This window comes from Microtus ochrogaster, chromosome 2, assembly GCF_000317375.1.
Source record: "Microtus ochrogaster isolate Prairie Vole_2 chromosome 2, MicOch1.0, whole genome shotgun sequence".
NCBI classification, from domain to species: Eukaryota; Metazoa; Chordata; class Mammalia; order Rodentia; family Cricetidae; genus Microtus; species Microtus ochrogaster.
The window spans coordinates 49,682,276-49,700,426 of record NC_022010.1 but is presented as its reverse complement, the minus strand read 5'-3'; the positions used below and the strand labels follow the sequence as shown (position 1 = coordinate 49,700,426).

General features: G+C 40.7%; 1 protein-coding gene across 1 annotated transcript in view; it reads left to right on the top strand.

Annotated features, from left to right (window-relative positions):
• The first annotated feature begins 14,422 nt into the window (after nt 1-14,422).
• C2H3orf30 (chromosome 2 C3orf30 homolog) overlaps nt 14,423-18,151 on the top strand; it is a 12,881-nt gene continuing 9,152 nt past the window's right edge. Inside the window, exons 1-2 of the mRNA XM_005344993.2 lie at nt 14,423-15,285; nt 16,184-16,324. Coding sequence (XP_005345050.1) covers nt 14,437-15,285; nt 16,184-16,324 — 990 coding nt within the window. The 5' untranslated portion in view covers nt 14,423-14,436. The remainder of the gene's footprint in view (nt 15,286-16,183; nt 16,325-18,151) is intronic.

Genomic DNA, 18,151 nt, shown 5'->3' with positions numbered 1-18,151 from the left:
CAATAAATAAATAAATTAAAAATAAAAATAAAAAAAAAATAAAATAAAGTGACTTTGTAATTATTAAGAGATACGGGCCAGCTTTCATACTTTTACATGCGGTTATTCAATCCCACAATTCCCTTAGGACCTTTGTTTAAAAAAAAATTCACTAAGGCCAAGTGTGGCAATTCACACCTGTCCCCTAGTGTCCCAAGGCTGATTGTTGATAAGAGACCAGCCTGACCACCAGAGTTAAACTGTCTATAAATAAAGAGCAAAGATAACCACTTGACTACAGATGTGTGGGTTTACTTCTTGGTTTTCTGTTCTATTGGTCTGTGTGTATGTTTTGATTGTGAGACCATGCAGTCTTGGTCAATACAACTTTACAGTCTGTTAAAAACCAAGTACTCCAATGCTCTCTTCCTTGCTCTTTTTGCTTAAAATTAGTTGTAGGGAAAGAGGTGGAGGAAAGGGCACTGTATTTCCACACAAAGTCTAAGATTGCTTCTACTGCTAGGAAGAATGCCCCTGATATTTTGATAAGAATTGACTGTGTTGATTGTTTTGTGTCGTACAGGTATTTTTAACAATATGATTTCTGTCTAAAAACCGTCTTTCTATTTTATGTGTGTATATATGTGTTTTTTCATCAATGTTTTATGGTTTTCACCATAAAGATTTTTTTTTACTTCTTTTAGCAGCTATAAGATTGTTCTCCTGTCTCCTATTTCAGACCACTGGATACTGATTTTTGTGTGCTGATGAATGTGTTTAATGGGAAATTGGTTGTTTCTCAAGATTAAGAAATGGAAGCTTCTTCTCAATGTTAGAAGGATGTGGAAGGAATGAGTCCTGTAGTAATAAGTGGCAGGCTGCATTCCTCCACCCTACTAGCTTTACATCCCGAAATAATTACACGGAAACTGTATTCTTTTAAACACAGCTTGGCCCATTTCTATCTAGCCTCTTCTAGGCTAGCTCTCACACCTGGACTAGCCCATTTCTAAATAATCTGCTGTAGCCCATGAGCTGGCTTACCAGGAATGATCTTAACCTGCGTCTGTCTGGAGTGGGAGAATCATGGCGACTCCTTGACTCAGCTTCTTTCTCCCAGAATTCTGTTCTGTTTACTCCTCCCACCTATGTTTTAACCTATGAGGGCCAAGCAGTTTCTTTATTGCTCAACCAATGAAATCAACAGATTGATATATGACACTCCCCCATCAGAGTCCCTTCTCTCAATCAGGCTGTAGAGTAGTAGCCACTAGCAGTAATAAAGACTTGACAACATCATGCCTTCATCCGGGCCACTGGGGTAATAACTGCTTACAGCCACCAAGTCACTCACCAGTTCTGGAACAGCAGTCCCACCTGAGCAGAAGAGCCAACACCAGAGACATCTTCTCTTCACATCTAAAAACAGTGAGGAGGTGAAGAAGGACAAAATATTGTGAAGACATAACATTCTATATATTTTTTAAAAATTTAATGCTTATAGGAAATACTTCTTGTATACATGATTCAGTCATAACAAAATATGTATTTTAAATGCATGTGAACATTTCCCAAGATGCACTATATGCTTGACCATAAAACAAACCTCAGTAGGTTCTAAAGGTCTATGTCCCATAAAGCAGACACTTGCCATTATTTGGCTTCAACTCTAGAGATGTGACTTATCTAAACTGAGATGTCCCATAAAGAAAATCACCCAACATATTGTGAGCACTTCATAGAAGTGTAGAATATCTCAATAATTATTTTAAGGCACTGATTACTTGTTGAAATGTTGATAGTTTAGTATTCATTTAAGAAAAATACCATCACAGTGTTCTAATTGTACAAAGTATATTCATAACCTACAGTGAAATTAAATTAGGAATCAATAATAGGAAAAAATTAGGGTATTTACAAATTTGTGAAAATTGAATTACATATTGCAGAAAAAACAATGATTTATTAAAAATGGTAATGGGTTTATACTAAGTATAATGAAAAATACTTAGAGATGAATCTAAATGTAAACAAAATGAACCCAAATGAAGGGTTCAGAAGAGCAATGTACAGAAGGAAAGATATAGTTTATCAACCCCAATCCTAACTGATAACCTAAATTTATATAGTCTTCTGTAAGACTACGTAAAGAAAAAAGAACTTCACATACACAATACAGTAGGAATAAGTAGTAAGTCATAAGGATCAGAAAAGTTATAAACTAGAATATAAAATTAGAAAAGAACATTAAATTGACTCTTTTGAAAGGAAAACAAAATTGACAAATTTTAATTAGATTGGTCACACAAAAAGATGACATTCAAAAGGCTAAAATTAGGAGGAGGGGGAACATAGATGGTGTTGTTGTCAGAGGTACAAAAAGAAAATGGGAAAGGAGGGAAGGCAAAGACGTTGATGCTAAGGGAAGAAATACTAGACTTCAATGCCTGCCTGATTTCAAGTTAGATCACACAGCTATAGCCACAAAAAGGCAGCTTTTGGTGCAAACAATACATAGTCACGTACTTTTAACATATAGTCAACAGAGCAGAGGAGATATAGACCAATACAAGGTATGACCCAATCTTTGAAAAAGATATCAAACCATACATTAGAAGAAGTCACTTCCACAAGGGAAGCTGGGAAAACTAGATATCCACACGATAATAAATCTCTTTCTCTCACTCTGTGCAAAACAAAAATATCAAATAGATCCTGAAGCTCTTAAACTGTTAGAAGGAAAACACTTAAAATAGCAGCATAAGTCACTCGGAAAATAATGGCTCAACCCCAGACCCAGGCATGAGAAACCTCCTTTGAAGTTGTTGGTCAGAGAAGTTTAAACAATTTAAACTATTGCTGTTGCCCTTGTTCGAAGGTAAGACTCAATTGCATACTCAAAGGATTCAAGCTAGATTTGATCTGAGTGCCTCCTCCTTGGTGACTAGCTGTCAGAGTACCAGAAGGTAGGTACATGCTGGCAAGAGCAGGCAGCAAGCAATAGCCCTACCCAGCAATGATGTCTGGGAGCTACATCAATAAACTAAGAAAGACATCCCTAAAGGTGCAATAGTAGCCCTGATATCGTGATTGTAACCAACAGATGTCCAATTATACTTAAAGCTCACTTCACAGGAGGAAAATCATGCCAGGTACTAGAAACAGACTTAATTCCCAGGGCTAATGGAGCGTGAATCTTACAGGAGAAGCTACTGTCACCATGTTGCTAAACCAGCATAGTTTCTAACTGCATTCCAATACCCTCACACCCAGAGATCAGAATAGTTCTCATCCCCAATCAAAGAAGCTTCTCTTTGCAGAGGATGGAGACCATTACAGAGGTCCACAACTGATCAAAATGCAGAAGCCATCTGATAGGGGACTGCCCAGACCCAGTGGATATATCTAAAACATCATTATTAATTTAAGGCTCAGGGAACATCAGAAAAGTGGGGGTAGAAAGACTGGAAGAGCCAGAGGGTCGGGAAATCTGTGAGACAATGTCTCCTAGAAATGGAGGGGAAGCTACTCCCGTGATGCTTCAACAGCATAGCTGCCTAAACAGGACCTGAACTGTGACATTACTAGAGATGCTATTGGAAAAAGGAGAAATCTGATTGGGTCTCACTCCTACACAATGAACTATAGGCAACCAAAGACTGCTAAAAGGGGGGAAATTAGTTGTCCCCAGGGATGAGACCCCTAATTGGGTATCCAATTCCAAATTCTCAGCCCTGAAGTCAAATACACACAAGCAACACTAAATGCCTCAGAAGGGCTGCATTTAAATATTTATGCATTTACACACTAAAGTTACAATAACAAATCAAGAAAAAAAGAGCCCATAAATTTGAGAGGGAATGAGTCAGGGTACATGGAAGGAGATGGAGGGAGAGAAGGGGAGGGGGAAAAGATATAATTATATTTTAATTTAGAATCATAATAAAATTTCTAATTAAAAATTAAAAAGACTGCCCTGAGATTCCATCCCAATTAGAATGTCAGTCATTAAGAAAATAGCAGATGTTGGCAATGATGTGGGTTAAAGGAAACACACACTGCTTCCGGGAATATAAACTCATCCAGCTACTTTGGCAATAAGTCTGAAGGTTTCTCAAAAACTACATAGATATTCCACACTACCCAGACTTCTCCTGGATGTCCGCTCACTGACCTCTAGGTCAGCGTCTCCCAGAGACCCTTGCACATCAACACTGATCACGTCACTAGTCACAACCACTAGGTCACAGACCAGCCTAGGTGCCCATCAACAGGTGCATAGATAAGGAAAACAGGATCTACATGCACAATGGACTGACTTCTTCAGCCATGAAGAACAAAGTTGTGTTGTTTGCAAGAAAATGGATGAAACTAGAGAATTAAGCCAGTCTCGAAAAGATGAGTATTATCTATTTTCTCTCATTTGTGTTCCCTAGATGTTATATACATAAAAATGTGTGCTCATATGTGACATGAAAATGGATATTGCTGTGGTCCTGCTGCAGTCTGGGTTTGGGTCCTAAGATGAGAACGGTGCATCGGTATGAAGAAATGAATTGTCCAACCAGCAGATGAGTTTCACGCACGTGGCCAGCCCCATATAGCCCAGCTGTCTTTGTTTATACATTAAAAACAAGCATGTTTTTTCTATACTAGCAAACAAGCTTTTCCCATCTCCAACATTAACCTCTGGCAAAAACAAATATGTCAAGTCCAGTTCTCCCAACCTTTACGCCAAAACATCTTTAAGCCAAAACACTTATCGTTCTGCTAGCTTGGCCAGTAACCAAGCCAGGTACATCCTGTCTTTACAAAACGAAAGGTGATAAACATAGGCACACATCTTCAAGAACAATATCGCTCAAAACATACTTACAGACTAGGGGTGACCTGCCTCCAATCCTGTCAGCACTGAATTAGAACAGCTGAAGTAACACCTGCCATCCCCAGACAAGAAACCTGAGAACCATCAGCTCCCAAAGAATTTTAGGGGAAGATATTCTAGAAAAAAAATGGGGTTTCCAGGAATGATCACTTCTGTCCCATGCATAATTGACAAAATGACACTGAAACCACCAAGAGAATCAACGACATTAAAAAAGAAGAGCAAGTGTACAGGCTGTGTGGTCTCTGCAGTATGCTGCGTTGTCCCAAAGTCCACTGGACTCTTCCTGGGGGCCTTGCCTCACCTAGAGAACCATTGGGCCAGCACTCATGCCCTGGTCTGAAGCTAGGCTGCACTTTTCCCAACAATATGTGAAACTGTCTATGGGACAAAGGAGAGCACCAGGAGAGTAAGAAAGGAGATGTGTTTGTGGGGAATACGCTCAACCACGTAATACGTGTCTGAAAATGTCCTTAGGCAACTGTTCTGTGTACAAAGAGTATACACAATGAAGAACAGTGTTTAAAGAGAGGAGAGAAATAAATAATGAAATATATCTCTATTTTCACATAATATAAAGGTGTATTTTAAAAAATTCTAATTAATTAGAAGCAGTAAGCAAGTTCGGCCATGGAGCAAGGGACAGATCCGTGTCCGCACCTGAGCAAACAGCATACAGAAGAAACCGGCGGGGCGGACCTCAGTGTTCAAGCGATGTCAGCAGAGGTCCATGAGCTCCTTTTCCTACCAGATATGCCATGCAGTCACACAAGAGCAGCTCAGGTCCCAGGGGTTCCTGGCTCTCCACCTAACAGGATTACTGTGTTGACAGCCGGCGTGGCTTGACAAGCCAATGATATCTCATGAGAACCGGAAGTGGGCGAGAGCTGGGGGCAGGGAGGTAACTCACCTTTGCTGATGACAAAACCTGCCATCCACACAGCCCCATGTGCTACTGTTCCCGGTGGCAAGCGCTGTGTAGCCCTGAGTGAGGCGTGGCGCTCTTCACCACCAAGGCTGAGTGTATGAGACTCTCCAATTGTTCTCTGCTCCATCAGGGGGATGGCAGCTGTCAAGGCTGTGTGGGAGGTCATGTCCTCCAGGTAAGATGGCGAAACAGAAACTGCTAATCCCAGGACAGGGTGAGCTTCAGGGAGTCACAAAGACTGAGATAGGACACCTAAAACCCAGAGTGGAAGATGGATGACAGGCGAGAGAGGGAAACAGCTCAAACAGTGTGGCCCATAGGGCAGAGGGAATCGGAAGACCCTATGAAAGGGAACCCCATTCTAGGGAAGAGACTCAGGACAAATCCACAGCCTGCACTAGCTTCAAGTTCATTGTGACTGTCTTAGTTAGGGTTCCTATTGCTGTGAAGAGACACCATGACCAAAACAACTCTTAAAAAGGAAAAACATTTAATGTAATATAATTGAGTGGCTTACAGCTCAGAGGTTCAGTCCATTATCATGATGGTGGGACGTGGTGACATGGAGAAAACCAATGGTGTTGGAGAGGAAGCTGATAGTTTTACATCTCACACAGGCAACAGGAAGTGAACTGGCTCACTGGGCATGGTTTGAGCATATATGAGACCTCAAGCCTATCTCTACAGTGAAATACTTTTCCAACACGGCCATACCTACTCCAGCAAGGCCGCACCTCCTAATGGTGCCACACCCTTTGGGGCCATTTTATTTCAAACTACCACAGTGACTTCTCCAATGGTTTGGTTTACAGTGGACAGAAAGCCCATTTTGTTTCTCTGTATGACTTGGAGGGCAGGGGCCAGGAGCTGTCTTGACAGAGAATCTGTTGCCTAAAACTGAGCAACCAGAAGGGTTACGGTCTGATCATAGGAAGGAAGAGTTTACTCTACCACAGCTCTGGTGGTTTGGAACAGCAGGAGGGCCTGAAAGTGTCAGGAAGCTGGCTGACAGACTGTGAGCTACAGAGGGTGACATAACCCTGCTAGATGCTACAGCTCATCAACTGAGGACAATCTTGGATAGTTCTGATTGCCTAGAGTCAGCTGGAGGATCAAGCCCTGGGACCACCATTCTTTTCTTCAGAGTTTGAGAACTACAGTGGGCTACCTGACACCCATGGCTGCTTCTCCACACAGTAGCGTTATTTGTCCTAGCCAGAACCTGGAAACAATCTCGATGTTCTTTAACTGAAGAATGGATAAAGAAGATGTAGCACATTTACTCATTAGAGTACTACTCAGTGACTTAAAAAAAAATGACATCTTGTTTACATGCAACTAGATGGAACTAGAAAACACCATCAGGTTACCATCTGAGGTAACCCAGACCCAAAAAGATAAATATGGTATGTACTCACTCATAAGTGGATTCTAGCCATAAGCAAAGGACATTGAGCCTATAGTTCATGATCTTAGAGAAGCTAAGTAACAAGATGAACCCTAAGAAAAACATAAATAGATCCACCTAAAAAGTCTAAATAAACAAGATCACCTGACAAAATTGGGAATATAAGGGTGGAGGGGAGAAGGGAGGGTGGAATGGGAAGTGGAGGAAAAGAGGGGAGGGGGGAGGAGAACTTGAGGGAATGGGATAGTTGAGATAGAAGGACAGAGATGAGAGCAAGGAAAGAGATATCTTGATCGATGGAGCCATTATGGGGCTAGCAAGAAACTTGGTACTAGTGAAATTCCCAGGAATCCACAAAAAATTGACCCGAGCTAAGACCCTAAGTAATAGAGGAGAGGGTGCCCTAACTGGCCTTGCCCTGTAGTCAGACTGATGAATATCTTAAATATCACTATAGAACATTCATCCAGCAACTGATGGAGACAGAGGCAGAAACCTGTGTTGAAACACTGGGCTGAGCTCCCAAAGTCCAGTTGAAGAGTGGGAGGAATGAGAATATGAGCAAAGAAGTCAAGACCATGATGGGCTCACCCACTGAAACAGTTTACTTGAGCTAATCAGAGCTCACCAACTCCAGCCAGACTAGGAAGGAACAAGCATAGATCCAAACTAGTCCCTCTGAAGGTGGTTGACAGGGGCATGGCTGGGGCACACTGCAGGGTCACTGCCAGTGGCACCAGAATTTATCCCTACTGCTTGTACTGGCTTTTTGGAATCCATTCTCTTTGGATGGATACCTTGCTCGGCCTAGATACAGTAGGGAGGGCCTTAGACCTTCTACAAAGCAATGTGTCTTACCCTCTTAGAAGAGTGGATGCGGGTGGGATGGGGGTGTATGTAGAGGGAATGGGAAGAAGGAAGGAAGGAAGGAAGTGGGAACTGGGATTGATATGTATAATGAAAAAGATAGTTTGTTTTCTTTTTCAAAAAATTAAATACATCCAGGCAGTGGTGGTGCACGCCTTTAATCCCAGCACTCGGGAGGCAGAGACAGGCGGATATCTGTGAGTTCAAGGCCAGCCTGGTCTACAAGAGCTAGTTCCAGAACAGGCTCAAAAGCTACAGAAAAACCCTGTATCAAAAACCCAAAGTAAATAATAATAATAATAATAAAATAATAATTTTTAAAATTAAATACAAAAAAGAAAATATAACAACCATAAATAGATATTCAGTAAATGTAGCTACCGAGACAGTATCAGTGGATGGCTTAACTCTCATACTCATATAGGTCACACTCAGAATCAATGATGAAACTTTAGAATTAGACTATACCATAGGGCTGGAGAGACAGCTCAGTGGTTAAGAGCACTTGCTGCTCTTACAGAGAAGTTGGGTTCAGTTCCTAGCACCAATGCGGTGGCTCATAGCCATCTGTAATCACATTTCTATGGGACCTTCTTCTGGCCTCTGTGGGCATGGCATACATGCATATATTACATATACACATGCAAGCAAAACACCCATATGTGTAAAATAAAAATATTGTCTTAAAACATAAGAGAACTGGAGAGACAGCTCAGCCGTTAGACACACTTGCTGCTCTAGAGGACCTGAGTTCAATCCGAGTACCCACTCGGTGATTCACAGCTGTCTGCAACTCCCATTCCAAGGGAGCCAGTGTCCTCTTCTGACTTCCATGAACACTAGGCATGTAAGTAGTGCACAAACACATATGCCTAAAACACTCACACATTTAAAAACTGAATGAATAACATTTTAAAACTAAGAGTATAAAGCAACTTCAACAGATCCCCAACAAGTAACATGATTAAAGAAACCTAGGACCAGATGAATCTACCACAATACTATATCAGATCTTCAAGAATGTGCTAAAAATACATGGACTCACTGAAATGGTGGCAGCAAGCACAGAACCTGCCCAGGTTTCAGCCAGATGGTATCCCAGTGCTGAGACGAGGAAGTGGGCATGAGTTCCCATCTTGACATCTGCGTACAAAGGAAATTTAGTTTTCTTCAGTGGAATCTCACTAGTCTATTAATCCCATGGCCAGCAGTGGATGGTTAACATAAAACAAACTCAATGGTATTCTTGCAGACCTTTTGTTTTGTAAGGCTTTGCTTGGACAATTTTTGTCTCATGGTCATTTGCTTGTATATTATGGTTTCTAGTCTTGTGTTTTTATTGTGTGTGTGTGTGTGTGTGTGTGTGTGTGTGTTGAGTTGTGTGTTTGTATGTGTGTACATCTGATGTAGAAGTTCCTTCTGTTGGTGTGTTGCTTTCATTGGCTAATGAATAAAGAAACTGCCTTGGCCTAGTTGATAGGGCAGAAATTAGGTAGGCAGAGAAGACAGAACTGAATTCTGGGAGGAAGAAAGCAGAGTCAGGGAAAGCCATCATGGAGCCACCAGAGTCAGACATGCAGAATCTTTCCCTGTAAGCCACTGCTATGTGGCAATATACAGATTAATAGAAATGGGTTAAATCAAGAGGGGGGAGTTAGCCAATAAGAGGCTAGAGATAATGGGCCAAGCAGTGACTTAATTAATACAATTTCAGGGCAATACAGATTATTTCAGGGCTAAGCTAGCCGGGTGGCCGGAACGAACAAGCAGGCCCTCCTACAACATACGTGTGTTTAAGTATGTGTGTTTCTTGTGTTTTTTTTTTAAATCTTGTTTGTTTGGGGTTGTGTTTGCTTGTTTGCCTGTTTATTTTCTTAAAAAAAAGAGAGAGAAAGGAAAGGAAAGGAAGGAAGGAAGGAAGGAAGGAAGGAAGGAAGGAAGGAAGGAAGGAAGGAAGGAAGGAAGATATAATTGGGTGGTGGGGAGGATCTGTGAGGAGGGGAAACTATAATCAGAATATATTGTATAAAAAATTTTCAATTAAAATATACTGATAAAAAATAAAGTGCTACCGCCAATGCTACTCAAACTTTCCCATTAAAAATGGAATAAAAACTTTCAAACTAACTTTAACTGTCTTGGTACCAAAAACATATTAGGACACAATGGAAAACAACAATTCTCAAACAAATTTCCCTAATGAATTTAGTGGAAAAATCCTCCAAAGTGTACTTTCACATCTCAAGGACACATTTAGATGATGGTGTGGTATGACCTACTTGGGTTCACTCCAGGAATGCAGGAGTGACTCAACTTGTGCATATTAATAGCTGCAAAATAGCTTACGAACAGACTTAATAGGTGGCATGAATTTAAAAGTTCATTACAATCCCCGATAACCACTAAAAACAAAACTTACATTTACAAAAAGAACAAAAAAACTAACAGAAGAAAAAACAAACATAAAGGAAGACAGTAATAGAGCAACTGAGACTTTGACAATAGAAAGTAGATTGATCACAAAATGGCAGAAGTCCTTCCTCTTCCATGATCAGTTTAAATATAAATGGACTTAAACACTTCAAATAGAAGAAATAGTTTGTCAGAATGGATTTTAGAAAAAAAATGATACAACCATCTCTACCAGAGACTCTTTTTGGTTCTGATACTACAAATGTGTTGAAAGTGAAGGTGTGTGAAAAGACCACACACACAGTGACCAAGGAGAGCTTGCTTGCTATGTTAATATCAGACAAAATAAACTGTTTTATAAACTGTTACAATAGACAAGTATTTTATATACTGATAAAATGGTCAACTAAACACAAAGGTAGAGGAATTGTAAACACATTTGTTTTATGGAGTTCTGCCCACTTCAAAACATGAAATAATCTTAACAGAACTGAAGGGGGAAATGGCAATTTTACAAAAGCTGTTGGGGATTTCAATACCTCAACCTTCAACAGTGGTTAGAATAGTTAAACTAGTCAATAAGCAACTACATAATGAAACAGATACCTAACACAGGAAAGCCATCGGAAATACACACTCCTCTCATGGGCCATGTCCACACAAATTGTGTATGGTACACTCTTTCCAACAATAGGAAATACACTCTCCTCTCAAGGGCCATGTCCTTACACAGTGGTGTATTGGGACACTCTTTCCAACAACAGGAAATACACTCTCCTCTCATGGGCCATGTCCTTACACAGTGGCGTGTTGGGACACACAACAAGCCTCCATACATTAGAAAAGAGCAGCTCATGCAAAGCATCCTCTCAGAACACATGAGGATGAAGCTAGGACTGAATCAAGAAAACTTGAAAGCACGTGAAATGTTTAGAAATTAACAAATTTCTAGATACCATGCCAAGTCAGAATTATTAAGGAATTGTGAGACAATACTTTGATATAGGTAGAACAAAACACAACACAGCAAAAAGCTATGGGATGCAGAAAGAGCAGAGGAAAATGTGGGCTACAACTATCTCCACTACAAAAGAGAGATCTCAAACCAATAACCATTGGAAATAAGTATACTGACCCATAGATATGACATACATAGATGTCACATATACATTTTAATAAAAGTTGTGTCTTTAATATTAAGGAAGTGTTTTCTTTATGGTACTTTTTCTATGATGGAAAAACAGATACACAGACTGATACTTTTTGAACATTCAAGCCCTAAGACAGTTTATCACTTATGCTAACGTGGTGTCCATTTCTTCCATATTGTCTTAAATATGGCAGATCATTTATAAATTTTCATTCAGCATACACTTTTTGGGCTACTAGCTTGGTTCCTAAGTGGCTTTATGTCGGCATCCCTGGAGTTCCCTCTGTGTTCCTGTATTCGCAGCCAGGTTCCCAGTTGACCCCAAATATTGGCTTTTAAGCTTTAAATCTCTAATTGTTAAATGCAATTAAACTTATGGCAATAGATGGTCTGACCTCACACATGCATTATTTGAGGTTTATTTCAGAGGAGGAATGCAAATCTTAAAACCTGGTGGTCACTGGCCAACACTGCCAAGTGCAAATTCTCTATTTGTCAAACTATTCTTTTGGTATATTTCCACACTTTGTTTTCTTCCTTTCTGGAACTTTGGCTTGGCCTTCTCATCTTAACACTGTTTTTGCTCTAAGACTACTTGACAGTATGCCTTTAGAACCTGCTCTCCCTGAATCTTCCCATTGTCATTCCAGCAACTGATCATTCATCTAACTCAGCAAGAAAATGACTCACAAGCTATGCAGCATGGCTGTGACAAAGTTAAGTCAGACCCCAAAGCAGTGTGAATTTGATGGCAATAGTAGTCTACCCTCTCAGGTGTGAGCCCCTCATGGTGTTTAGGGAGAGGTGTTGGTTAAAAGTGTGGAACCTGAGAATGGTACCTAGGCCCCCAAACTGCCTGAACCTGCCTGAAAAAAAAAATAAAGAAAATACAAGAAGAAGAATAGCTCTAGGCACCAGTAAAAACCGTAAGACTCCATTGCTAGGCTGTTGTAGAATATTAGTTAAAGGTGTGTTACATTTGTTTACGCTGTGGAAAATTTGTTCAATGATGCAAAGATGTGTTGCATTCTTTTATGTTGCATTTGTTTAACTCTGTGAAGCTGCATTATTTTGCCTGCCTAGAATACCTGATTGGTCTAATAAAGAGCTGAACAGCCAATAGCTAGGCAGGAGGAAGGATAGGCGGGGCTGTCAGGTAGAGATAATAAATGGAGCAAAAATCAGGGAACAGCAAAGTCAAGGTGCAAGAAAAGAAGAGGAGGACATCAGGGCCCAGACACCCAGTCACACAGTCAGTCACAGCGTAATACTAAAAGTAAGATATACAGAAGTCACTGAGAGAAACAATTCAGGACCTGCTGAAACTAAAAAGCATTGTAAAACAAAGAATGCAGTCAACAAGACAAAATGGCAGCCTACAGAATGAAAAAACATCTTCACCAACCCCATATCAGACAGAGGAATAATCTCCAAAATATACAAAGAACTCAAGAAATTGGTCATCAAAAGAACAAATAATACAATAAAAAAAATGTGGAATACAGACCTAAACAGAGAACTCTTAACAAAGGAATCTAAAATAGCTGAAAGACACTTAAGGAAATGCTCAACATCCCTAGCCAACAGAGAAATAAAAATCAACTCTGAGATTCCATCTTACAACTGTAAGAATGGCCAAGATCAAAAACACTGATGACAACTTATGCTGGAGAGGTTTGTGGGGTAAAGAGAACACTTCTGCATTGCTGGTGGGAATGCAAGCTGGTACAGCCCCTTTGGGTGTCAATGTGGTGATTTCTCAGAAAATTAGGAAACAACTTTTCTCAAGACCCAGCAAGACCATGTTTGGGTATATATTCAAAAAATGCTCAACCATACCATAAGGATATGTGCTCAACTATGTTCATAGTAGCATTACTTGTCATAGCCAAAACCTGGAAACAACCAAAAAGTCTATTGACCAAAGAATGGATAAGGAAAATGTGATACATTTACACAATGAAGTACTACACAGCAGAAAAAAATAATGCCATCTTGAAATTTACAGGCAAATGGATAGATCTAGAAAACATCATATTAAGTGAGGTAACCCAGATCCAGAAAAACAAATATCATATGTACTCATTCATAAGTGGCTTTTATACATAAAGCAAAGAAAACCAGCCTACAATTCACAATCCCAGAGAACCTAGACAACAGTGAGGACCCCAAGAGAGACATACATGAATCTAATCTACATGGGAAGTAGAAAAAGACAAGATCTTCTGAGTAAATTGGGAGCATGGGGACCACGGGAGAGGGTTGAAGTGGAGGGGAGAGAAAGGGATGGGAGCAGAGAAAAAATGTACAGCTCAATAAAATCAATTTAAAAATATACAGAAATAAGGAAAGAAAAAGGCCCAGAGTAAAAAGGTAGATGGAATAATTTAAGAAAAGGTGAATAGAAATAAGTCAAGCTAAGGCTACGCATTTGTAAGTAAGAATAAGACCCCTGTGATTTATTTGGGAGCTAGGTGACAGCCCTTCAAAGAATGAAGAGCCAAAAGAGTAAGAGTTTAAAAAACCAACTAGACAATGATGGAGCCAGATTGCCTGTCTATGGGCTTCACCTCTTCTCAGGAGACATCTCTTGCTCACACTGCAGTTACCCATGGGCGGTAGTTTTCCTTTTGATAGTGATGGTTGTTCAGTCAGCAGGAAAGCCACCTACCTACTCTGAGCAGCCTCAGCAGAGGCAGAACAAAGCCCAATGGAATCACAAGTTCATAGAAGGTTGCCTAGACAACCAAACTCAGGCCCCACCCACAGTGCCTGGCAACCAAGGCCAGTCAGAGGTGCAGCAGAAAATGGATAAGCCTCCACAAGAGGCTCCAGAAGGATCCTTGAACCATGAAAACACAGACAATGGATCTGAACATGCTGGGGTTGGATTATCCGAGCAAACTGGCGGCAACGCATCCAGCCAAACTGCTAATGCCGGGTCTGGACAGACTGACCAAAGAACTCCTGAAGAGGCTTCTCAGTTGACTGAGCACAGAAGAACATCTCAGCAGGCTGACCGCAGATCATCTGTCCAGGCTGACAGAAGAACTTCTGAGCCCCCTAATCAGCAATCGCCCAGTTTGCTTGAGGGAAAAGCCTCTGAGAATATAGATGATCGAGTGCCGTTGCCCTCTGGTGGGAAAGCTTCTAAGAAGACTGACCAAGGATCTTGGGAGTATGATGAGCAGACTTCACCAGACCCAGACGACTCTAAGACCTCAGAAAAGAGTCAACGCCAAGTCTACAGCCACGATGATTTCCTGGATGAAGATGACACTGATCAACACAGGTTTAGTGAGGACAACACCCGAATTAGCCACAAAACAGAAAAACAGGCTGACCACCGCTCATACTACAAAACACTTGCCCAGGCTGAGAACCGCGCATTATCTGACATTGGTGACAACAAAGAGATCAAAGAAGCTGACTTCAAAGTACAGCCTTGCAAATTTGAAGAGAGCCAAACGGACATCAGATCCAAGGTCTCAACTGGCGAGGAAACAGAAAGTGCAACCACTCTCCAAGCTTACAACCTACCTGATGCTGAATTCACCAGCAATTCCCAGTCCTCGTATGAAAAACTGCCCTCCATCAGCACAAAAGGGTACTACACCTCCAGCCAAGACAAACTGCAGACCACAGAAGTCACTACTGTAGGTAAAAGGGAGATGTGATGTCTGCCTGGGAGGTTGGAGGACAGGACAGGACCTGTGGTGCTAGGAACAAGAACACGGGGGTAGAAAGATGCAGGTTAAATCAGAGATGAGGAATAAACGCATGTAATGTCTTATGTGCTATCCATAGGTTTTAGGAAAGGTGTGAAACAAAAGAGATATGTTGCCTCCTGGTTTTCCTCTGGATACTCACGAAGGATCGGTGGAGCCAGGATTTAGGAAACCAATGGTTTCAGGTTCTGCTCCTAACTCTGTGTCACTCAATCACGTCCCACGATGGGTGTCTACCATACCAAGGACCAGTCAATCACTTCTCACGATGGGTGTCTACCGTAGCAAGGACCACTTAATCACTTCCCACGATGGGTGTCTACTATAGCAAGGAGATGTGAAGTTAACTGGAAATCCCTGTGTTGGAGAAAGTATTTGAAGTAGAGGAATATAAGATATCCTCCAACAAGTTTTGAGGTGCTTTATAGTGCTTAAGGATGAGTTGGCTCTGCCAAAGAACTGGCTCTCAGGATCATAGCAGTTCATGGTTACTGGGACAGATGCATTCTCTCCTTGGTGTAAGCACTGGTAATTTACCCATGCTTCTGTAAATAACCTTTGATCCATGCTCTTGTAAGGAACCCTTAAAGATCATTAGTCTCTCCCTCCCCCTCCCCTCTCTCTCTCTCTCACACACACACACACACACACCATGAAAGTAGCACAAGTACTATCTTTCTTAATTCTCAGTGTTAAATCTTAATTCTTGGCTTTAAATTTCATTAAATCTAGATCCCAGTGATAGTGACAGCAAAAAAAAAGTGCTATTACTTTTAAGTTTATTTTCTAAAAAGGATAAATCTTTGGGGGACTATTTTAATTTCAGGATACAGAATTTGAGCAAAGAAAGAGTTCTCAGAGATCGAGCCAAACTTACAGGAGGCGGTTCCCTCCAATCATTTTTGAAGACCCTTATCAAGTTGCACTCCGCTACATGGAAAAGCACAACATTCTTCAGATATTCCAGGTAAAGCTCTTAATTCTTAACCTTTCTTCCTGGGTGTGGGCTAGTTCAGAAATTAGTGTTTTAACCAAAAAAAGTAGATGAGAAATACCAAGCCAATGATACCATGACATTAAGTTCATCAAAAGCATTGGAGACCATGTAGGATGGTCGTTGGGGTAGCATTTGGGCAATAATTATCATTTTAGCTTTAAATAAGTGTATAAGAAAAAAATCAGAAAAAAAAAACAACCAAGTTTGAGGGCTCTTTAGAGCTGAGTCTTCAAAAGCAGACCATTCTCAGGACCACCTGAGAGCAACATTCTTCAGAAGGAAATGATACCAGCCTGGTCTACAGAGCTAGTTCCAGGACAGGCTCCAAAGCCACAGAGAAACCCTGTCTCGAAAAAAAAAAAAAAGAAGGAAATGATAAAAATAACAAATTCCTTCCGGTTCCTGAATCATAAATCTCACTGATGCCAGGGTTTAGAACTGGAACTTCCTTTAAAGAGATTTCTTGAACGGTATAGGACTATGAGAGATTATTGCAGCTGTAATTTGGTTGTTTTGTTCACCAGGTACGTCTCTTTTATCCGATAAGCAATGCACATATCCATCTACGACAGCATGTGTTTGGAGTGACTGTTTAGACAGGTTAAAATTTGAGTAGTTTGCCTCTCGTGAAAGCATCCAAAATAGTAAAGTTTGAAGCAGTGTATTGAGGAGCGGTTCTCAGACTGTGGGTCCCCACCTCTTTGGGGGTCAAACAACCCTTTCACAGGGATCACTTCAGACCATCAGAAAACATCATATTTACATCATGATTCATTAGGGTAACAAAAGTACAGTTATGAAGTATTAATGAGAATTATTTTGTGATTGGGGGTTCAGAACAACATGAGGAACTGTATTAATGGATCACAGTATTAGGAAGGTTGAGAACCACTGGGACAGAGGGAGGAACAAATACCTTGCTCTATGAGCACCACCATTCAGGTTCTAAGTTGGTCACACATCCATGAGTTGAGGACATTACTTAGTTTCTATGGCTCTCAGATTCCTCATATAAAATAGGGATTTGAAATATCTATTTCATTCGCTCTGCTTTATGATGTTTCCTTCTTAAAATATCCTCTGGTTTGTACAGTATAAGTGGCCAGGTTTCTGTCTTTAATCAGAGAACCAGTAATTGCTAAACAAAACTAGGGAATGTATTTAGGAAAGCAGAGTCCAGGGGCTGGCAAGATAGCGGATTAAAGCCCTTGTCTTTTGATCTACTGAAGGCGTAAGTCACAAAACAATCCCACACCAGTTTGGAATTATGATTTGAAAATGGGTATTTATTTAAAGGAAAAAAAACTTACAGATCACTGTCCCAGACAACAACCCTCTGTTCAATCAGGAAAGGAGCCTAGTAGCTGGAAGCGGAGCCAGAAGCAAGAGAACAACAAGCACATGGCTACCGCTGCTTTTTAAAGCAAACAAGACCATGCCCAAGTGGACTGGTATCTTAAAGGCTATTGGCTGAAGGAGCAGAAGGAGCTCCTGCAGCACCTCCCCCTTTTGTTTAAGTAAGAGAGTTCTAAACCCAATACAAAACAATATACACTAGGAACAGATATTAAGTATAAGGTGCTCAACATTCTCTAGAGAATAGATCGGTGTTGCCAGGAGCAGTCATGTCTCATGTCAACAAAACCCTAAATTATTTAAATGCCATCTTCCACAGATCCTTGAAGTGGTTGAAGATTATCTTTCTATGCAGAATATAATCTCTATGTATCTAAAGAACCTGATTAGTCTAACTATAAATATGACAAACATAGATGACTATTGATCTATAATTCTTAA